This window comes from Epargyreus clarus, unplaced genomic scaffold (genome assembly GCF_041222505.1).
Source record: "Epargyreus clarus isolate Ecla_fem2 unplaced genomic scaffold, WU_Ecla_fem_2.2 ptg000027l, whole genome shotgun sequence".
NCBI lineage: Eukaryota > Metazoa > Arthropoda > Insecta > Lepidoptera > Hesperiidae > Epargyreus > Epargyreus clarus.
In genome coordinates this window covers 5,760,735-5,785,136 of record NW_027332234.1, presented here as the reverse complement: position 1 = coordinate 5,785,136, position 24,402 = coordinate 5,760,735, and the positions used below count along the sequence as shown (strand labels likewise).

General features: G+C 33.5%; 2 protein-coding genes across 2 annotated transcripts in view; one reads left to right on the top strand and one right to left on the bottom strand.

Moving 5' to 3' along the window:
• The window catches only part of spz3 (Spaetzle domain-containing protein 3), a 153,207-nt gene that overhangs the window by 33,167 nt on the left and 95,638 nt on the right, over positions 1–24,402 (top strand). The window lies entirely within an intron of this gene.
• LOC140753782 (UPAR/Ly6 domain-containing protein bero) lies at positions 1,513–23,295 on the bottom strand. The gene is made up of 4 exons (XM_073088565.1): positions 23,139–23,295; positions 3,835–3,914; positions 3,337–3,454; positions 1,513–2,753 (listed from the first exon to the last, which is right to left on the bottom strand). Exons 1-4 carry the CDS (start codon positions 23,191–23,193, stop codon positions 2,524–2,526), a joined length of 483 nt encoding a protein of 160 aa, XP_072944666.1. The 5' UTR covers positions 23,194–23,295; the 3' UTR covers positions 1,513–2,523.

The window sequence follows — 24,402 nt, the reverse complement described above, 5'->3', positions numbered from 1 at the left end:
TGAACCCACGAAGGGTTACCCCGCGTATAAAAGGTTTCGTGCCTATGCACGCACCTCTGAATACTCGAAGTTAAGTGTGTTTAACTTGAAGTTAACTCTTGTTTTCATGTTGAAGGAAAATATCGTGGAAAATCCCACTTAAGTGTTATATTGAGAAAGTTCTCAAAGGTGTGTGAAATGCGCACTTATTAATCTGCACTTGACCAACATGACAAACAATGACGAGCCGTGTGCCCGAGTGAATATTGATTTTTGTTATGGGTCTGGGTGTTGTACCTATTTGTCTTTGTATGTACAAGTGTGTCAAATAAGTAACTTTCAAAATTCGTAAATAGCAATCTCCTAATTCAATTTAATTGTTTCATTTAAACTTCATTTAATTTCTTCAATTCCTATAGATATATAATATGTCTAATGACTTGACATGATTTGTTTAATGTCTAATGACTCAGTTACTCAATAGGTACTGTACCTGAATGACAATTAAGTAATATACATGACTGTCTTAAGATTAAGCTAACAAAGTAGTAACAATTCACTACGATGACATCATTCGACACATCGTGATTCGCTTATCTATCTATAATTAGACGCGTATGTCTTCAATCCATTATAATGTATCATATATTCATTTCATTCATAAACATTCATCTATCAAGCCCTAAAAGTCCACTTCCGTCCACATAGAAAATGATAATTATGCCTCCTAATAAATAGGTTGGTATTTATCTATCCATCCGTCAGCCTTTACGAGTCCACTGCTGGACATAGGCATCCCCTAATCTGCGCCACTCTTCTTGAACGATCTTGGAACGGTCTTGAGTCGTCTGAACCCAGGGGTGAATGGGTTGGTAGTTGGTAACCCATTACTATTCTACTGGTGGGCATGGGTTTCCTCTCAAAGTGAACGATTTAGGCTATAGTCCAGTTGGTAGACTTCTTTTGAGAAAAATTGCTTATCTCTCTCTCGTGCGCAGGTTTCCTCACGATTTATTCCTTCATTACTAAGAAAATTATAAATATTTTTGAATACACAGATAACTTTGAAAATCCGCAGGTGCTTAGGACTTGAACCTCAGACTCGCTGATCGCGAGGCCGAATTTCTAATACAAATGCAATCCCTGGACAGGTTATTCCAATTGCTTAAGTTTCCTTTAATTTAGTTCCTATACATCAGACGGTACGGAGTATATTATTGTATCATAATTATTAATTATCATGTATTAAATGATAATATCGGAGATAAATCCTATATTCAATACCAATATTGGCCTTGTATTATAAATCTCCTGCCATAAGTTAGTAGTGTCAGTAGAATAACAGGGGGCCCCTGTCCAGTGTTCAAATATCAGGAAACTCCGATTTTAGATTTGATGTGCGTATTATAATTCAATAGTCATAAATAATAATGAAACTGTAAATGTAAGAAGATTCTAAATCATGAGAATATTTCCCACCACCACCTGTAACTGAACGATATTCAATATTATGTAGTAAATGAATAACAAATACATATTTTATTAACTTTATTATAAATCCATACATCTTAAAGGGACGGTTAACATCTACTCTCTTATTATATACATAAATGCTTTGTTAATCGTCTCTTTTAAAACATTAATTTGAAATTTAAAATGCGTAACAAATTTTTTTAGTCAATAACTAATAAATATGCAAGTTTGTTAAGCTATCCTAGACAGTAAAAAGCTAAGTATAACATTCAAGTTGAATTGAGATTCAAATTTACTAATTTATATTTTTTGGCTTAACAACACTTATATAGAGTTATTCGGATGAGATACATAACAGTAAATGTCCCATTTAAGAATAAAAATACATACGAAGACCTTTAAAACAAACAAATTAAAAACGTAAGTAATATCTATTGGTGATTTACTACACATATTATTATTCTTAAATTAAACAATAACATTAAAAAAGGAGCTTAAACAACAATGACATTGGACGGTATTATCCAAAGGCCGTATTACTGAGCTCGTAATTTTCGAATTTGGTTCAGGAATGTGCGGATTTGGCACTTCGCTTAGCAGAGCATCGCGGGACATGAAGCGAATGCGTACGTGGCTGCTATGGACCGATCATTGTTGTTTGATCATTAGCCTGCCAGGACGATCAAAGTTTGTCAAAAATGCTTAATACGCTTGAAATGTATTTTTGTTGAATAATTTTTTTGAGGTGTATAAGTTTTGTTGTTTTCCAAAGTATTTCTCCCGTCGTATGTTGTCACAAATAGAATACTTTCCCTAATTTTCATCTACTTTTCTTATTAATCCTTTTAATCACCTGAGAATCGTTTAAATTGAATTTTTTGACGAGGAAGTACGGAAATATTCTGTGGTTGTGAATGTATCTTATATTCCCTTGAAAAACATTATGTACTTTAATTTAAGAGATGCTTTCAAGCAAACGACGTCAGTGGTGACTTGTACTGACATAATAACTACTATGAGATGGACTTGTCAAATGCGCTCAAGCTTTGATCGTCTAGGGAGGTTATAGGTTTATTGCTTATAGTAGAGGTATGAAGCGATGAGTGCTACAGCAGCGAGAGGGAGTGAAGATGCAATTGAAGCAGCTCCGTTGCAGCGGTCCTTGTCGCACACGCTGCAGTGTTTGATTTGCTTGGTGCTGTCCAAGGGTGTAAGCTTGGCCGTTTGTTCGATCTGACGGCAGGTCTGGTTCGGGTCATTGGGATTCACGTCCAAGCATGTGCGAACTGTAGTGCCACTCTCTGTAAAGATAACATGTCAGATAGTAAGTGGGCAACGTACTCGTAAGAGAGATGTTGAAGTGGAAGTGGAATTCAAATCGGAGGCATTCATGTATGATTGGAGTTAGATGCGTTTTGGCAAGTTTTTACCTAATTGCAGAGTTGTTCGAGCGCATGTATGTACATATGTCTCATTCTTTTGTATGCTCTACAACCCAAACTGTTTGACAGATTTTAAGGTATGAGTTGTCGTTGGATTTGTGTTAATTGTGGACGTGATATTCTGATTCTTATGTTATGTCTAACGCCCAAACTGTTTAACAGATTTTAAAATATGAGTTGTCGTTAGATAGTCTTAATTGTGGGAGTAATATAGGCGACATTAAGTACTTCCCTTTTCAGGTTAATATTTTTAAGCATTCAAGTATTTTGTTTTTACTATAATTTCTAAAATCAGCAAGTTGCAATTACTGTCTACGCACATAATGTCGAAAATTTACATGTGCATCCGCTTCACAGATTGAGAAATCGGAGACGACGAAGTTAAAATTACTAGGCTATTACTCTTTTTTTCGTGCAATAGAAATTAGTATAAAATACTAACGCATGACGACTTTGTGGCAGTATCTGGGGGCACCAGCGACCGCAACCATGAGTTCTTGAGGCAAGATGCTGCCGAGGTAGTTCCTTACGTAGTTAACGGAGTCCTGGGTCGAGCAGTCCTGGAACAGGGAAACAAGAATATTAATATGTAGTTTTAACCAGAACCAGAATAGATAAAAGTGTGGCGACTTCCCGCTACTCTACGTCTTCGACGGTATAACGGCAACACACACCGTCGTCCTTGCGCCCGGGGTTGCTTGCTAGACGGTTCGAGCTCCTACTCTTGTCGCTCGCAACCCCGGAAGCCCCCTTTTAGTCGCCTTTGACGACAGGGTTCCGTAGCCCTATTCTAGTCCCAGGACTACAGGGATAAATTTATAAATAATCTAGCGATATGTTAGATTGAAATTTGCAACAACTGAGGCGCTAATACGTCGCTGGCTTTGATTATGACACATAAGCCAAAAATAATCATATAATGTTAATAAGAAATACTTACAACAACTGGAGATTTGGTGAAGGGATCCTTGCACATGGGATCAGATTGAGAGTTACATTGGTAGCACTGTAGGCATGACCCTGAAATTAAAAAATAACATGTTTTATAATAATGATTAAAACAATCTACCATGCAAGAACTTGAACGCAGTCGCTATATATTTGCGCGGAAAACATTAATGTAAATGTACTTGTTAACACCAAAACTGTTGTTGTTAAGACCAAATTTCGTTAAACTTAATTATTTAGTATAGAATTAGACATCATCTCCAATAGATTCAACCTTGAGTTTTGGATGGTATTAGTGAAAATTGAAAAACAAAACGTGACATGTAATAGTGAAAGAATAAAAAAGGTATTTTAGATGCGGGAAAACCGCACAGCACACTTAGTAAACTATAAACTTTTCTGTCATCCATTTTGACGGCACTGCTAAACTACTATCCCTTCTAGCCGTAAATCAATTTGAAATCAAAGATTCGCTAACATTTTGGGCGGTGACCTAGTTTCATTGTTCGCCTGTTTATTAATAGACGTTTTAACGGCATTGAACACGAGTCTGCTATAAATAGTTTGCAAGTGAAGCTTCGATTCCTCGAATGTAAGAGTGTTTCATACTAGTATAGATTTTTTTTTTTATAATACAGGAGTAGCAGACGAGCATGCAGTCCACCTGATGGTTAGTGGTTACTGCCGCCCACGGACATCTGTAATCAACCCCACATAGAATTAGATATGAGGTCCTTGAGGTCTGCCATAGATGCGCCGCTACCCCTGAGGACTAAGCTGGAACGTCTCGGAAAAGTATGTCTCCCTCACCACATCCTTCAAAACGGAACACAGCAGCGCCTAACACTGTTGTTATTAGGCAGAAATAGGTGTGGCGGTGGTGCCGCCAGAGTCGAACCACAAAGGGTTCTACCACCTTCATGAATCCTCAATTTCGCACCCTCAATGAATGCAATAGATACGCTATAAAGATTCCGTTTCAGCTCTGAGATTTTACATTATGTGTTTCATTATTTGTCTCTAGAGGTGCTACTTAATACCGAAATCTTATAATTTTTATTGCAGCCACAACCTATTAGCGTCATGTATACATTAGACAGTAGAAAAACAGTATTATAATAAGAAACGATTCCATAATTTAACACTAGATTTTACACACTTGCTACATAATTATTTTATAAATTCCTGGTTTTTTAAATTGTATAATATATTCAGTTATATAGTCGAGGGTTAAATACTTATATACAATTATACGTACGAGTACGTATATAGAATACGTAGAGTACGTAGAGTTTATATTATAGTACGTGTTGCATCAATATTCATTGTAATTTAGATGTGTTCCAGCGGTATTAGGTGCTAATCCTTCAATGTCAGTTACTATAATCATAAACACAGTAATAATATATTCTGTTTATGTATTTCGAATACAAATTAATTGGTAATTAATCCTCGTCTGTATTTAACTGCAAAAGCACATTTGTACACCGGAATTAACACTCAATTACATAACATGTTATTTATAAATATACTTTTCGTTTTATATTTTAAGGATTTGTAAAATCAAAAGTGAATATTTCTTTAATTTTTATTTCTTGAAACTTTAATAAATTTAAGTTTTCAAGAAATAAAAATTAAAATATATTTAAATATGCTATAAAAATATTGTTGCATTATTGTGATTATTTAGCATAAAAGGTACTTATATAGAACTAAATCACACTTATTATATTTAATTTCGTTATCTTAAGTTGTACAATTGATGTCTTTAAGTCTTATACTAAACCTTTCTATTAAAAAGCACTCAATTTCACGTGTACTTATGTTAATAATTCAATTGAATAAGTGCTCATTCTAACAAGTTTTGAGTACCTACTTCTGTCTAGTTGAACGACTTTAGTATTTTTTTATTAGTAAAATGTTGAGTAATTATGTGATGAAGCCAAGTATCTAAAAAAGTGCGGTAAACAGATGCGGTATTTCAACTTAAGTGTTAGAAATAGCGAAGTATTTTTGTTCGAAGTGTTGATGAATAGTAATTAATGGGTGGCAATATGCCGATATTCATTCGGTTGAGTACACACATGTTTTTTAAATTCCACCCTAAGCGTAACAGGGTGGATTGTATAACAGCCCTTTGCATAACAGCTGGATACTCATTATTAATCACAAATCATAATATACCTAATGCAAACTGTAAAAGTAAACGTTGTTATTCTAGCAGACAACAGTATAAGAGTACCTACAAACCTACATATAAGTTAAAATACATATTAACATGAGTATAGTTAAAAGGATACTAAACAATTCTGGTTTCTAATATCGTTCTTGGCAACGTTAGCAGGTATGCCAGACGCTTGTAAATATCCACCTAATGCTGCACTTTTCAGCTCAATCGCCAGAAGCGAGCTCAATGTAAACAAAGCTTTCTGGGAATTCTAAACACATGTAAACTACTGTAAACTGCGTCGGGGTTAGTAAGAATAATATTATATTTTAAAATAAGGCGGTCATACTTGTATAGTTTGTGGTTGTATCGCAAATCTCGTTCCTAGGGCTCTAAATTTATATGTTTACTAGCTGAACCGGCAAACGTTGTGTTGCGATATAAATAAAAAAATGTTAAGGGTGAACATTCCTTATCACTTAGGGGTATGAAAAATACATAGTAGCCGATTCTGAGACCTACTAAATATGCATATAAAATTTGGTAAAAATCGGTAAAGCCGTTTTCGGAGGAGTAAGGTAACTAACATTGTGACACGAGAATTTTATAGATAAGATTAAAGTTTTGGAATGAAGCAGTAACAAATACGTACAAAGACGAGGTCCAAATATTTTGGAAATTCTACAATTACTTGTGGTTCGACTGGCTGGCTCCACCAAATAGATCATTTCCAATAAAATAATGTAAACACATAAGTAATGTTCCGATATGAGTTGAATATGAGTAATTAATTTCTATTAAAGTAATTGACAATTATATAAGAGTTGTTAAGATAAAAAATCAAATGTAATGTCAAATAGAAACAAATATAATGGACGGAATACAAATACGTAGTCACTAGGGATCCAAAAACCTCTAGAGTCACGACTAGACAGCCAGATAAAGGCCTAAAAAATTATAATACGGGACTAGCTGTCCAAAAAATAATATCTCTTTTGTAACAAGATTCACTGTTCTGTATAATATAAGTTATAATCCCTTGTTCACGCCCTCGATTTACTCATTCAAATTATGTGTAAAGCCTGCAAAATAAGATTCGTATGTACTGAGCGATATCTTTATTCGACCAAATAAAATTTGCATCTAATTGTTATAATTTTAATAAACTCTATAACCTATCCTAACCTTAGCCGTACGGATTGTTGCAAATTAGCTTCTATCAAATAACACCGAGACAGCGAAATAAATATATTAATGTAAAATACAGACTACTTATATTAATAGTGGGTGTAGATTGAGTTTAAGCTTGAGCAGTAATTGGTTGAACACCGGTTAGTCACCTCGTGTTACGTGTCACGAGAGAAACAAATTAGATTAATCTACGTAGGTATTGGACATGCAGTGAACCTTTGGCTAGCAACTTCACTGTTGTTCTTATATCCACTTACGGGATTATGTGTTTAAATTGGAAAAGGGGATGGGGGAAGAAAATTGTATTAGAGCGAGAATAACCAGAGTCAATGTTGGTGGAAAGAGAAACATTTGTGAATATTGAAAGCTTTTTTAGTCGTTTAATTAAGACCTATTAAAGCATTTCCATATTTTAATGAAACAATCATTAGGTTGGCGTTCACTTGCTTAGTGCCTTAGGGCTCTTGTACACAAGGATTTCTTGTAGTGACAATACAAGCGCAAGATAGTTGCAGAAAGTGCAACATAGTTGCTTGCGGACTGTTATATTGCTGAGCTGGTAGCGTTTGCATAATGCTACGAAGAGCAACAATGTGAAATGTCGCCGTGTGTAAAGGTAACGTGACATGCCAATTCGCGAAAGTGTCTCAGCTACAAATAGGTGTTGATGAGAAGAGAAGGTAAATAGAATTGCTGGTTTCTAAACTTTAAGCAGTAACAATCAAGATAGTATTACAAAAAGACAAAAATAATATGTAAATGTTAAAAATAAATTCACACTAAGTTATCACGGCTGCATTTACGGATTAATTTTGTTATAACAATAATTGCTGAAAATTTATCGACAATACATTAAAATCAACATTTTTAATAAGAAATACATGAGTAGTGCTTTATAGAATAAGCATGTATGAAAGAAAATAAAGTATGATTGAAAGAAAGTAGCCAAATGTGACAATAATACATAAATTTCATATTACTGGAAGAAAAAGGAATTGTGTAAGGAAAGTTTCATCCTACGAGTATATGTATTCTTTGCGTCAGCGAACAAACAAAGTTATTACGAGTCAAGAGTAAATTTATCGCAGTGTTTTTGTGGTTCGAGGGAACTATTGAGATCGGGTAGAGGGCGCTAGTGCCTTCAAGACATTAACACAAGGACGACTCAATAAATTATGGTCCTCCTAATTTCGCTGGAGTTGTGAGTTCTTCTTCAAGATATTTTTATAGTTAAGGCCATTTAACAGGATTAAGGTCAGAAGAGTTTACGATTTAATTATTATTCAACACTTTTAGAGGTTGATTCAGTATTATCCTGTTTTTTCAATATGTGTATAGCTGCAATTAGGAAATCATTGCAATACCTTACAAATTTGTCACCTAATCCGTTGCTTGAAAGAATATGAGATTGAGCGCTTGCGAAAAATATTGTCCAGTACGTAACTATGTCTAACATAAGAAGTATATAAATACGACAAACAAATGTCACACGATATTTCAGATTCAGTTTCCAATAACATGGTAATGTAAGTGTAAAGTCGGAGCCGTATTCAGATGGAATCTCTGGTAAACAAGTTAATAACGCTTCAATGGTATTGAATGCAGCTACGACAAGACCCGTTCGATTTATTGTTTACTTGTTTGTCGTTGTTTGTAACGTCAGTTCTTGTAAAGCTGGACCAAAAGTGTGATCCCTTACTGTTTACCGCTTATCTTTATTCGGTAGGATAGCCGCCATATCATAATAATAATTATGTTCTGTAAGAATCGTCTGAGATTGCAATTCGACAACTAGTGCATGTTGTTTGTTGACGGGGTAGTTTGTTGACTTAATAAAGTAAACCTCTGTTCTATACGGAACCCCTAAAAACTATCATTAAAATCCGAGATACGAACGAACTCTTTGTTGATCCACAGAATTTCTTTAACGGGTGCAGTAACTAAGATACAAAAATAGTTATCTAAATAAAGGTAAGTCTGTTGTAAGTACGTTAAAGTTTTCGAATGTTGACAATGACCACTTAAGGTTTGACACACCCATACTCTACAAGAAAAAATATAAGAAGGACAAATATACAAATGAATGAATCCTAAAATGACCCTATGATGTCACCTTCTTCAATATTACATACACGTGTGAGTCGTGTAACGCTGGCCTCAAAAAACTAGTTTTGTTTGGTTGTACACTTGTCTGCTTTGTCCTTAATTAATTCTACTTACTCTTTAATGTTTTGTCGAGGACACGTCGTATTTTCGTCCAAACATATAATTCGGTAGGGTTCTGAATGCACATCGCATGCTTCTTGTAGCGAACAGGCTTGATAACGTACGGCCATTGTTGTATAAACCATTTTTGAATAGGTGATTATTTAGCATTACCTAAGTTAATTTGTGTTTCTACTGTTCAAAAGCACGCCATTTTGCCAGTACCGTGCCAGTACAGGTTATTATTATAGTAAATCAGCAAGGAGTAATAAAATCATACATATGGGTTAACACGTACCCATATTTATGCTTTTAACAATTGCTAATATTGCTATGACTAATACACTAAATAGGTAGGTAATACCACGCTTAAGATGTAGATTTAATGATTGACAGACCGTATGTAGTGAAAGATTGAATATTTTTTAGGGTTTAGTATTAGAATGTATCATTTAAAAAATCTTTTCTTTGAGTTTGTCAGTTGTTGTTACTTCCCAAAATTTGATCCTTATTACGACACTATCCAATGGCGTTACAATAAACAGTGTTTTATATTTTTAATAAAGTCATTCGATTTTTGGCTACGAGCTTAAACTTCATTTCTAATATTAAAAAAAAAACTCTGGAACGTAGAATTATCGTTTGAGGAGTTACGCCTGGTTTGTTCTACTAATTGAATAGTAGCGCTGTGTACGCTCTATTAAATGTGGCCCATTTTGGAAAGGCCAAGGTATTCAGAACATGACCTAAAACATATGCCAGCGGTAAATATTGCAATTTATCGGGTTCAAGGTATTTAAACGTACGGGTTGGTGGAACTGAGTAAATACAAGACATATTCTAGAGTACTATAAAAATTATCTGATATGGATATTTAATTTTGCTTAAACGGCTTCTCAGACTAAAGACGCCACCTATTCGATGCGTATATTTTTATTAATTAATTATTTAAAAGTTAGTATTTAGGCAATAGTAGTAGTATATAGTATTTAAATTAATTTATCTTAAAGTAATATTGAAATTGGTTGTTTCATTATTTTTTTAAGAAACACAGATAAAAGTATTTTAGTGGCTGTTGCATTGCTAGAGTATCGTATGTACGTCCAGGGTGTATTATTTTAGAAAAAGAATTAAAATGTCTGCAGTAGTTTTTGTCTAACCTCACACAAAAATAAAACTACGAGTCTATAGTAACGACAATGTTACAGTTACGTTATAAAGATAATAATGATAACCTTTGTCCTCGTAAGTAAACTTAACAAAGCATGTAGATGAAAGAACAATTTAAATTTCATTATAATAACTAGATATAGCACTACAAAATAACATATCTTCAACAAAATGTTTCCTTTTTTTATTTAATCGCTGTATTTAAACATTGTTGTAGTTATTTGTTATTTACAGACAGATAAGTAGGTTATTGAGATATCAATATTGTGTATTTACCCCTATACCTACTTCTACAATTTAAATATAATGGACTCAATGTAATAAGTAGAGGCACGTAACACTAAAAATATATGTTAAAGATTTTTTTAAATTTTAGTATCCAGCATGTAGGCCGCCCGACAGTACTGTCCATAGGTACCTGTAATCAACTCCAAATACGATTGCAGCTCTTAGATCTACAAATGCGTTGCTTTAAGGATTAGGTTAGGATACCTCACATCTTCTAAATAACGATAGTATAAAACATTACCGATACACAAATAACACAAACAATAGCGCGATTAGATCAAATTCGTCAGATTTAATGAATCTTATTGCGTTGCGCTAAGGATGTTTGGTTTCTGTAATGTGATGATCTCACCGTCCATTTATACATGTAGGCCATGATCAGCGTCACCTTCGACGTACGTTGATGGAAAGGACCGGTATTGTTATGCTGTTGTACTTGCACAGTTTATAAAGTTTTTCCGACGTATGATATTGTAGAAACGTGTATAGAATGAAGTCTTAAACGGGTAAATATTGTATAGTAGGTGTAAGTTATTGGGAAATAAATTATACTGATGATTTTTTTCTCGCGAATAATTTATGTGACGATTTTCTAGTGTCCACGATCCAAAACATAATAAATCATATGAGTAAAATTTATAGAATTGACTTATTCTGACTTCAAAAAAGGAGGAGGTTTCTCAATTCGACCGTATACATGTTTTTTATGTTTGTTCGGGGATAACTCCGTAGTTTATGGAGCGATATTTATGACTATATTTGTTCGAAAGAAGATATGTCCAAGGTGGTCCTATTATAAAGAAATCAGGGTCTGATGATGGCAAACCATAGAAATCGAGGGGAACTTTCAAAAATTGCAGGGACGACTAGTGCGTTTGTATGGTTTTTAATTAAGTATTTTTATTTATTGTATATTATATTAATATAAACGTTAGTATGTTTTTTTTAAACGCTTTCTACACTCACAGCCCCACACTAGGATTCCCTGTATCGTGGATGCTATGGACACACACAGAGACAAATACACAAACACCCAGACCCAGAAACAGAAATCTAAATTCATCATTTAGAAATCTGTCTGGCCGGGGATCGAACCCGGGACCCTCTGCGCGTCAGGCCGGCATGGTGACCGCTCCGCCACGCGGGTCGTCAATGTCAACGTCATGTTATCACTAAATGGATGATTTTTTTTTAACAAAAACATACAACCGACTTCTATGTCGAAAAATATGTACTAAACCAACATTTATTTCAATTATTTTTTACTTTGTAGTGACATAGAAGTCGGTTGTATTTTTTTTTGTTAAATATTTTTTGTCAATAAAGATTTAATAAATTAATGGGATAAGGCTTACACTTAGCGAATCATAGGAGGTGCAAAAATAATAGTGCACGTGCATTTTAAGCATTATTTACCAATACGACTTATATTTAAAACCTATTAAGCTTATTTATGGTAGATTTTAAATAACCTCGTTTATCCAAGGCCACATTAAGCTTATAACTTATGAGTTGGTGATTTGCTGTATATTGTATTTTTTGCGTATTTTGGCAGCGATCCAGAATTTAAGTACATTAACATTTTTCTTGCTTAGTTAGTAACAGCCCAGGATAAAAGGCCTTGGTACATGATTTATTGGTTTTAAGATACACAGGACACTTAGGCAGCTCACAAACGTACTATGTATATGAACTGAATAAATTATTTCCTATTAATACTGCTCCAATTAATTATTTTCCCATATCGTTAGCTTTCAATTACTTCATGCGGAATCGAATGTGATGTACATTTCGAAATATATTTTCGCTGGAAAGCTCTCGTCAAAGCTGAACGATTAACAAATAAATAATACACCGAGATTAAAAGCTCAACGTACATTCCGAAGCATAAAAGCTGCAGCGGAAATCGGATATTAACGGCTTTGGGTATACAGCTTTAGATGTAGCTTAATACGTTGTTGTGGCGAATGCGGTAGAAATCTATGACTTGACTCCATGTTTTCCTACAGGAGTGCTACAGTTGCTACACTGATTATTGAGAATCAGTGTAGCAACTGTAGCACTCCTGTTTAATCCAAAAAGGGTTGTGGTAATGTAATGTTTGTAAAATTAAGAAGGTTAGTGTAGGCTATTCATGCCCACTTGACCCGGCAGTTAATATGGAGACAACCTTATGATTCATATTCAAATGACGCAGTGTATGCCTAATTAGTTTTGCTATTATTGTATTAGGTCGTAACAAATATCAGTAGGTAGGTAATAAAATCGTGAGTAATTAGTAGGTTAACTAATTGCATTAACCGTGTCTGTATTTGTGTGTTCATGCATAGAGGCTCTGACAGTAGGAAATGTAATTAAAGTTTTGATAGGTTTTACATTTGTAAGTTTTGGCTCTATTTCGTATTAGATTTAGAATTATTTCTGATATTAATTTCTATTTGCCTCTCATTCTTTTATATACAAAAGATATACAAAAGTCGCCATTTTGTGTTTTAATTTTCAATGAAACATGATACATCTATTTTGTTTTATTCAATGCACTTCGCTTAGCAAGAACCCGGTTAAAAATGATGCCCGGATGTAATGAATTGCAAAGAAGAACAGATCCGTCTTAAGATTAATTTCCAAGGAGACAGTTTCTGAGTAAAGTCTGTAATGCATTTTAAACTTCTAGGACAGAACGCGCTGAAGTTTGCAACTTAATCACATATTTCTAGCGAGTTTTGGAGGAATACGAGTTGGTCGAACAGGTAAGCATGCACATATTAATAACTACATATAAGCACATGAATATAATTTATATGATTACATACATATGATGTTTAATTGAATGAGTACATTTTAAATGTAAAAAACACCAATTAAATGAAGATATGGATAGGTAAAGTTAGGTTAGGTTATTTAAAATTAGGATAAAATATGCCGAATTTATTTAAATAAGATTCGGGTATGAAATTGAATTTTATTAATAATAGAGTCGTTGTAGAGTCTTTAATTAGTGTCTTCCAAAAACCAACGTAAATGTGTTAATTTGTAAAAATCCGTTATGTATTCTTATGCATAACGGATTTTTAAAGCTTTCTACAGTCACAGCTACATTCTAGAATATACAATCACCCAGACCCAGAACAAAAATCTATATTCAATATTTCTGTTTGGCCGGGGATCGAACCCGGTACCCTCTACGTGTCTGACAGGTATCATATGGTGATCGTGTGCCGGTGCCGCAGTGTCTTGGTCATTTGTTACATAGAAACGTTAACATAATTGATTTTATAGTTACTAAGTTTATTAGTATAGGTTAAACATTATGTCACTATATACATTTTTACAAATTTTCCACTATTTAAATGTTATTCGTAATAATTAATAATAATACCCGTAATATTACAGGTATTATTATTTAAATACCTACAGTACTGTAAACAACAATCTATCATACATCTTAACACGTTCTATAGCAAGACAATCATACATAATTTTATTATAATGGGTTTCCATGAGATCATGTGCAAGGTTAAGGTTTTTTTCCTCTTGCCTTGTAGGTATATATGTGGTCAATACCATGAATAGCAGTTTTAAATTATCCTTCTTTTAAATTTAAGTTTCCTTAAGCATTTAATGTAGTAATTTATTTCAGGTTTATGTTATGTCATTTTAAACCATACAGTAAGGTGAACTATGAAGGGACTTAATGACTGATGATATTACTTATGATATAAGTAATATCATCCCATAGAGCATCCTGGAGCTATAGAGAAAATGTATGAAATGAGTGAAACGCGCAATTCTTAATATGTTCAAGTAGTAATAGTCGTTTTTTGTTTGTTCTTATTTTGAAATAGCAAACGTAAAATAGTATTTAAAACTCATTTGCAGGTAACTGATTTTAAACAAGAAAACCTTAAATATTATTAAATAATTTTCATGAGGTTTGCATGCTTAAATCTATTTTTACCTAAATACTTACCTACGTTTACTTAAGTTCTAAACATGTATGTACATATCAGGTTGGAAAGGGTTTATCAACCCGCGGGTCGCGACCGGCGAAGGGGTCGTAATCAGATAAACAGGTTGCCAGAGTTCACGAAAAATATTTCAAATACCTGCACCTTTCAATTTATGTACATACAAATATATTGTATGCACTGTTATCGCATATGAAATACAAACAAAGTGACATTTCAATTAGCAATCCTTTAACTGAAAGAAAATATAGTAGTAAATACTTTTGTAAAGCTGTTACGGAATACTGGCTTTAAGACTTATAGACATAAAGCATAGATGAGTAAAGATTACTCACTCCTAAACAGAAAATATAACCTTTTGACAATTGTCACTGTCATCTATTTTCGTATTTAAAAAATATAAAAAAAAAATAGTTTTTAGATCATTTACGAATGAAACGATATTTATCCGCACTTTTTCTTCTATTTCGTGTCTTAACTGCGCATGTCGGCATTGTTCCGCGTAAATTACACCATGACAGCCATTAAATGGCTGACAGAAATGTCAGCCGTTTAAGTCATTCAATGGCTTCCTTCAATTACAAGGCGGTGAGATATCTATACTTATCTATGACATTAACATTGAACTTCTATAAGAATTGAAAAGAAATATTTAAGGACTTGGTCCACTACTTTGGTCAAGTGGAAATTGAAAGACTTCCCATACATACCATGGGCTACTACTTACATGGGTGGTAGCAGCCACTTACCATCAGGCGGACTGCATGTTCACCTGCTACTCCTATTATAAAAAATAATCTTTACCACTTTCAAAGATGAGCAATAACACGTTTGATCTCCGTCGCCATAGATCTTCAAGGCTGATTGCATCATCAGTTACATGACAGCAATAGCTATTAGAATTGAATAGCGAAAGATAAATAAGGTGGGATTGTACCTATATAATTATTGGTAAACGATTATTAAAAAGTTAATCAACTTTTATAATTACCGTAAATTTAATGCTAAATACAACTTATCGGGGCATCAAGTACCAAAGCTGTTAGTTAACAAACACTTACAATTTATATATAAATAATAGTTTCTTAGAAAATCTTCATGTTTAAATATTATTTGTTATTCATTAATTATTGTCAGTCAACAGATATCTTTGGTCTTATAACTAGTAACCTATAAATACTACTGCAGTCATATAAACTGCCAGATGACATCAGATCAAAAGTATTGCGTATTTATAACTATGATACGACAACTGGGTGGCCTCGCGTTCTCAGATACTTACTACTTAAACGTAAACAGTATTTTTGTGAAAAATATGCTATAGAACGTTACTAGTATCTCAGTACTATGACTTTTAAGCTTACCAATAACAGTTACCAGCAATATGCTAATAATTAAAAATTCCAACTCTCAATAGGGAGGGTTCGAATCTCTGTGCGTATTGGAAATTAATTATCAGTTACTTAAATCTCTCCTATTCTTAGAGGAGACTCGTACCCAGCATTGGGACAGTAATAAGTTGACAACAATAATTTTAGTTGAAATTCCTGGCACGCGCCCCTAATTTTTCTAAGACACGCTTCAGTATAAGAAATAGGTAAATCATCATTTGCAACTTTGAAGACCAACATCGTCAAGCAAATACCTGAGACGTTTCCTTATGTCCTTACAGATCTATAAAGCCTAAAATCATTTCTGGACCAGCGTGATAACTTAATATATGTATACCATTCTTTTGAAAAGCCATACATGTCCGCTATCAGGATAGTTATAAATTGTAAATTAAACGAAATACTCTTAAAAATACATTGAAAAAGTGAGATATAATTCAAATTATAATAAAATAATGTAGCTCGAGCAAACAATAGCTAACAATAATATTACCTGAGCCTACCTAACATAAACCAGTGAACAAACAATGTAGACTTATCGAACGCTCGCAGTAATGCACCGTAAAATTGTACAATGTCGATGAAATTAACACGCCATTCAAGGATGACGTAATGTAAAACAGTGTTGTTTTTGGTAGGTATTGAAGGGGTGACAAATTAATGTACCTAAAACATGTCACGTGGTCATAAAATAGAAATTCTACTTGAAGTCGATCAAAGATGTATGGTGGTAGATCTTTGGTTCGCCTCACCTATTTCTGCCTTATATCAGCACTGCTGAGGTTAAGTTGAAGGAGTGTTTTAAGGGAGGCACTAAATAAGGATTGATTACAGCAAACTATGGGCAGGAGTGACAGGACTTTTAAGGGGACAGTGTGATATTAGAGCTTCATTAAAAATGATTTTTTTTTATAATACAGGAGTAGCAGACGACCATGCAGTCCATCTGATGGTAAGTGCCACCCATGGACATCTGTAATCAACCCCTGATAGGATTAGATGTTTCTACCTGAGGTCGGCCACAGATGCGCTGCTACACCTGAAGACTAAGCTGTAACGCCTCGGGAGTATGTCTCCCTTACCACAAAACCAGAAAACAGCAGCGTATAACAATGCTGTTATAAGGCAGAAATAGGTGTGGCGGTGGTGCTGCTGGAGTCGAACCACAAAGGGTTGTACCACCTTCAGAATTAGAGAACAACGGCAGCATAATAAAAAAGCGAAATTATTGCGTCGTATTATACTCGTACTTCATGTAACTACACTTTTTGTTAGGTTTTGCTAACAATAGATGATGTTTATCGGCTATTGAACATAACAGTGTGTTCCGTGATTTTTCGCAAAAACGTCATGTCAATGACCTGTCGGCGGAAAAATACTAGTTTAGTTCAGTTTGGAAATATTTTCTAAATAATTTCTTATTATCATACAGTTTTTTATACGTCCTTGTAAAACTTATAATTTAGTTACTGTTTAGTTTATTCATGTTTTATATATTTATTTATATTTGTTCAGGAGTTACTATTACCCAACCTTCCAATTACCTAAGCTACTTGTAATTACTTTAATTGAAAGTAACAATATACAAATACTTTATTTATACACATTTTTTATGCAATAAAATGTTTCCATTTCATCGAAATCATTATTATTTACTGTTTATTACATTATGATAAATTGGACAGCTTTGAGCTTTGAAAGCGCTTTGTGAATTTTGTGATAGAATCCGAATAACATGTGATTTAGCGGAATAAACTATGTAATACAATCAAACGGGATTATAATTTCGTTTTGCTCGTAACTGTCCACAGCTTCTCGACTAGTCAACAGTCGTAAAAATCTGGACCCGGTCCAGGCGTATCGGTCATGATTATAAGCATTTGGGTATGTAGAGCAACTGTAATAGATTCGCGTTTCTATATTGTAAACGTATTTTCGCGTCAATTGACAACGTAAATACCAATTTTGCGTCGATTGACAATGCAAACACAACGGGAATAGCTATCAGCGGGTAAATAAACAGCGGACTAAATCACATGTAGGTACTATACTGCTGCTATACTGCCCGTTCTATCGCGTGCACTCTAATGCACAGATTCAGTTTGTTTTCTATAAAAATCTATTGCCGCGCCTGTACGCTTCGTGTTTGCCGCAAACTTCTCTACAAAGATTTGGCTTGATCAAAAAAATGCTACAAGCGCTTCCCAAGCTACACAAACTAAGTCAAATGCTCCATCCACACGTTTAAAATTGAGACAGTTTGGCATGCGCACGGATGAGGCATTAAATATTTTTAGAAAGAATATGCCATAATATATCACATGTCACATGATAAATCTTTAATTTTCTTTAAAGTATTATCGGCATCGATTTAAGCGCTTCAAGGATGGATTGATCTTTCGACATTTCGAGAAAGTTTAAAATTTGATTCTAATTTTATTATTATTCAATTTAGAATTTATAGTTATTAATAGTTTTTATTTATCGGTATAATGAGACGTATATTTTAGTTAACATTTAAAATAGTAATGTATCGAATTCTTATGACACCACCACTTATGTACACAATTATGCGTATGATATATGAACTTAAGAAAGCATTTATTTTCAAATTAAAAACCTATGAAATTTTAACTTATTTCTAAAGGTCTATTTGTTTACTCCGTTGTCTGAAGCCAACAGGTACATTAGCCTCAATTGTGTTTTGCTTCTAACTTCTAGTGCATTCACATACGTAATCGTATTAGTGTGGGCTTGTAGCTCGCTGGGTTGTTTGACCTAATTGGATTTATAAAGTTCACAAACCAGGAAGTTTGAGCAAGAGGACATGTGTGAAGACTTATCGGCGACGCAGGATGTAGTTTGCAAATTAACGGGTGACATGTTTTCTAGTTAAGAAACTTGAACGTTTGTATGATTCTTTTGTTATATTTGTCTGTTTTAATTTATAACGATGCTGCGTAATACTTCTTTCCAGAGGATCTAGGTTCGATATAGATGTGTGTAGTTGTATAAATTTTGAAAGTATTATCATCTCTCGTACTCTTCCATTAATAAGTTTTAGGTAAAATCTGCTAGGATTTTGGAACACATACATATTTTTTTACGATTTTAAATATCTCGGCAGTCCTCAGTTTTAAGTATTAGTATTATGTAAACATTGTAGTAACTTGTAAAAGATTCATCGTCATATCTGTCTATTGAATGAATGTCATCGTCATCCACAGACCAATACCGAGCAGGAGCCTCTACTCAAGGTTAGAGGCGAAGGCCATATTCATACATTTGTATAATAACACAAATAAATAAGGCCGTTCAGTACTGGTCTGTTACGAATAGGGTCTCGTATGTTTTATCCACAAACGAACATTTCATCGCCCTGTTATCCAACACTGTCTAATAAAGTAGTGCAAATGGAAAGCATAAAGTGAAAATATTCTCCGCTGCGTGCCAAAATAGCCTTTTATTTTTAGTTTTCAATGAACACAACGCTTATGAAAATCTGATTTTATATGGATTTTCTAATGTTTTAAGAGCTAATGGATCTTTCTCCAATCGTAAACAGACATTCAGTTGTTTTTTAAGATTAGTTCTTAAAACTGTCTTAGGTTGCAAATTATACATTTAGGATATCTTACTCGTATTTTACCCGCTAGACGCATAATGCTTAATAATGTTATTGTCTGCCACACTGTTCAAATGCAAGTTGTTAATCCGCAGTATTTATTAAAATATTTTTTTAATATAATATATGAGTAGCAGACGAGCACCACCTGATGGTAAGTGGCTACTGCCGCCCGGGGACATTTGTAATTAAAACCAGATAGGATTAGATATTCCTGAGGTAGGCCAATGATGCGCTGCTATTCCGAGGACTAAGCTGGAACGTCTCGGAATATGTCTTTCTTACCACAACCTCTTAACAAACCAGAACACAGCTGTGCTCAACACTGCTGTTATGAGGCAGAAATAGGTGTGGCAGAGGTGCTGCCGGAGTCGGAACTCAAAGGGTTCCACGTTTATAAGCAATAAGGATAAAATAGTCACAACTGAATTATTAATTAACTTTTGTTATTTGACATTATGTTCATAATAAATGAACCGTGAAGTGCCTTCTGTATTTAAACAATGACATTTCCTCCATGTTTTCAATTTATTCGTATTTATTCGTTTCATTGTTCGTGTAATTACTTTATAGTTAACCTTGTATAATTTAATAATTTGGAGTTAATTTTGTTTATTTATGTAAATTTTGCTTAACAATAAAATGTATTGATGAACGTAAATTTATTAATATTATATAGAAAGTTTGGAAAATCCAAAAGTGCACGACTCATAATGCTCATTTAATTATGAAATATAAAAAAAAAAAAAAAAACTTAAGTCGTTCAAAATTAATTGCCGAAAAAACAGCTGTAGTAGGAAGAAGGTACTGCACAAGCGCCCCTGGTGGAATAAATGTACATAATATCTATAGATATACAGTCTTGTAGTTTTCGTTTTTTATTAATTGCAATTAAACGACACTGAATTAATTAATCATTCGCATTCAGTGACCTACAATCGTCGATTAGAATTTAAAAAAAAAAATTAACTCAAATGATGGATTTTTTCACAAGTTACGGTGTTTTCAGGTTTCACACATGACGGACAGGAAAATTTTTTGACCTATTTTGGTGTTTTTTTCCAATTCTATTGCAGTAAATCAATTTTTAAAAAGTATGGAATTAATCTCCATTAAATTATCTCGACAATAGTATGCAAAATATCTTGATTCCGTGAACTATCAAGGCTATAATAATAAAAATAGCCGCCAAAATGAAGCGAAAAAATTTTTTCGATCGTAAAGCACTCTCTGATGCTTCGCATCATGAGTCGTGCAATATAACGCTGTAAATACTTATAATTGGCATGTATATAGGGTACATTATTACTAGTGCATTTATTGTGTTGTAAATGTAATGTATACTAGGCTGTTTGTATGTCTAAATAATGAAATAAAATAAATTATGACAGTAGGTACGTATCGTATGTACGTATGGTGATTTAATTTACGGTTTCTAAATGTATAAATATAAAACAGTCTATAAAATAAGCATTACCTATTCTTTAATTTAAGTAAATACCATATAAATATGAATTATCGAAATATTTAAATTATTAAAAGAACCCACTTATATGCAAATAACTAAAAATAATTCGCATACAAATTACTTTCTATAACTCAATAAAATATTTAACTGATTTTTTTCGTACCTATCGCAACAAATGTAACATAAATGGTTAATCCGTCATTCAACGTTGGCAAATATTTTTCACGACACACGAGAAAACAGAATAAGCATTCAAAGTGCTCCATGAATACATCTGGATTCGTATTCGGGAACCGCGGGCAGACAGGCGCCTCATTAACGCCACCGGATCCCATTATTTTATGCCTTTTGTATATAACGTAGACGGCCTTGGAAAAATGTTTATGGCCGATACGACCTGACATGTCTAGGGGAGAATAAGACCATCCCGATCCCGGCCTTACTAAGTTATTACTGAGTGACTTTATTACTTAGTAACTTACTACTTAAGTTGTGGGTTTAGGAGCAGTACTAGGCACTTTAGACGATAAGTCCTCTGATTTTATGACTCCAAATTGTTGTTGTGTACGTGTCCAAATTGTTGTTGTGATTCATCATTTGAAACGCTTAGTAATAGACTGTATTACTAAGCCTCCGCTGTCTGTCTGTCTGTCACAGAGCTTTATCTTTTGAACCGTAATAGATACATACTTGAAATCTTTACAGAGTATGTATAACGGTAATAAACTATACAAATGGTAATAAATACTAAAATTGATAAAATTAAAAAAATGGGTAATAAGGGACGCGAAGTTCCGCGTTCAGGTCGCATTGGCCAATTTTTAATTAAAAGGAAGTCAATTCAAAAAAAGGAAGATTTGACGATGACTTCATGGATTTTATTAAGTTATGTCGTTGTTCTTTTTTAAACAGTGGTAATAAATATAAAGTATGAAAAACATGTTTGATATCTGGATTATTTCGTTTATTTCGATATTGTCTCACAAAATTTTCAGGGCTTCATTTTAAAGCAATTATGTTAATGAGAAATTTATTATAATTGTCCACATTTTGTACAATCATTAATTAAAACCCCCCCAATGAAAAGCAACTACATTTAAAATATAAAATAAGATAAATATTGTCGGAATAAAAATTGTTGGAATAAAAATCTCAATCTATTAGCTTCTCTGCTGCTATTAAAATAAGATTAAGTCAAACTTTTTGCTGGTTTTTCGCCGGTTGTTCCAAATCCTTACATCTTTCTCTGATACCGTTTCATTTATGATCTTACAAAAAAACTTACATGTAACTTAATTTAAATATATTTAAATACCACCAGTTTGGTATGCTTGGTGCACACATAATAAACAAAATTCCGTCATCAGTGCCTAAATAAGTATATAATACCAAAAAAAATATAGCGGATTTTATACGCAACAATTTTAATTTAAATGTACGGTATATATAATTGGACGGACGCGATATATAATTGGCATATCGAAAATGTGTTTCAAATCACGAGGTATGTTGTTTATATTAAATTTTTACTATCGTCTACTTCTATTTTAAATTTAAACATAAACATTGAAAGCTGCCAGAAGCTACTGAGAGCGTACTGCAAAATTTTAAGAAAAACAAATATTTTAGAATACTACTATTCCTACTTTTGGTAAAATATACTTTAAAATATACTTATTAAGAGTATTTACGACATACCTATTTAGAAATAATAAAAAATCTACAATACAAATGCAAAATATCAAAACAAAACGTTACATTCGAAAATAGTTACCTTATTATTTTTTTTAATTACAGAATATTTAAAAACAGGGTAAACGTACCAATTTTGACCACTGCCAAGAGCACCGCAAACGCGAGAGCAACACTTCGGGCCATTTCGAACTTTTCAAATTTCGGATTTCGAATGTCGCACGGTGTGAACGAGCAAACTCTATGAACTGGTAAGTGAGACTGAGCGGCCCGCCGCCGCGACGCCGGACACCGCTCACGCGTAGGGTGCCTGCCTTCAACCGCCATATGGGGATAATTTGTTTACCTCATGCTAAATGGAAAAGGCGTATCCTAGAGAAAAATACTTATTTACTTATGCACTGCTAAGTGGTATTCTAATATTGTCTCTACGAAGACAGGACACCTCAAAATTCTTTGTACAACACTTATGAATCAGTTTTTTTTTATTTTTTCTTTGGAACTTCGCACTAGCAAAATTTTCTTTCTTTACTGAGCTTCAAATGCAGTACCTTTTCGTGAAACATTCACTGACGTTTCTGCATTGCAAGAATGAGGCTGTTGCGAGTTCTATGTGTTTGATATGTGAAAATGCTTTTCTGAAAATTTTCTATACCGAGTCTGCTTAGTTAACATCCAATCAAATTGAATCCAAAACAATAACATTCTTACTCAGTAGTATCTTCTTAGGAGCATTGCCGGTATATTTTCGTTTTAAAATACATATGTTACAGTAATATAGAGACGATCCACCGCAGTCTTCACGATAAGCAACCCTTTAGTGATCGCCCTTAACTAATTAAATAATTAATTATCTAACTGTCATGTCACCTTAATTAATTAACTGTCATGCTTTGTTAAACTGTAACAATTGCCCAAGTACAATGATCATAAATAAATTCAAATCTACAGTAAATCCGGTTTACTAAAAATTCCAGACAATAAGTTTTGTACTTGTAGAATAATATATTATAGATATGACCAGTTTTATTAGATAAATAAATAATACATTAAATATACTAAAAAATTATAAAAACTCTATTTTCTAATAATTGCAATCCACACATAATCATTTTACGTCAGAAAGTTGGACGTATGTGCCAGAAATATTGGGTCACCCTATTGTCGTCCTACGCAATGGGTGGTAGTCCTGTTTTTCTTCCAATAACCTTAATAAATGCTTACACTTAGAAATCTTTTGAAAGTTCTGCTAAGTATGATATCATTATGATCGCGGCCTGTGGAACGTTATACTTAAATAAAATTTAAGTGTCTAAATTAACTGAACTGCCATTTTCCAACTTCCTACGTTTATTTAAAATACAAAAACCTCTACGAAATGACCATCTAAAGCTT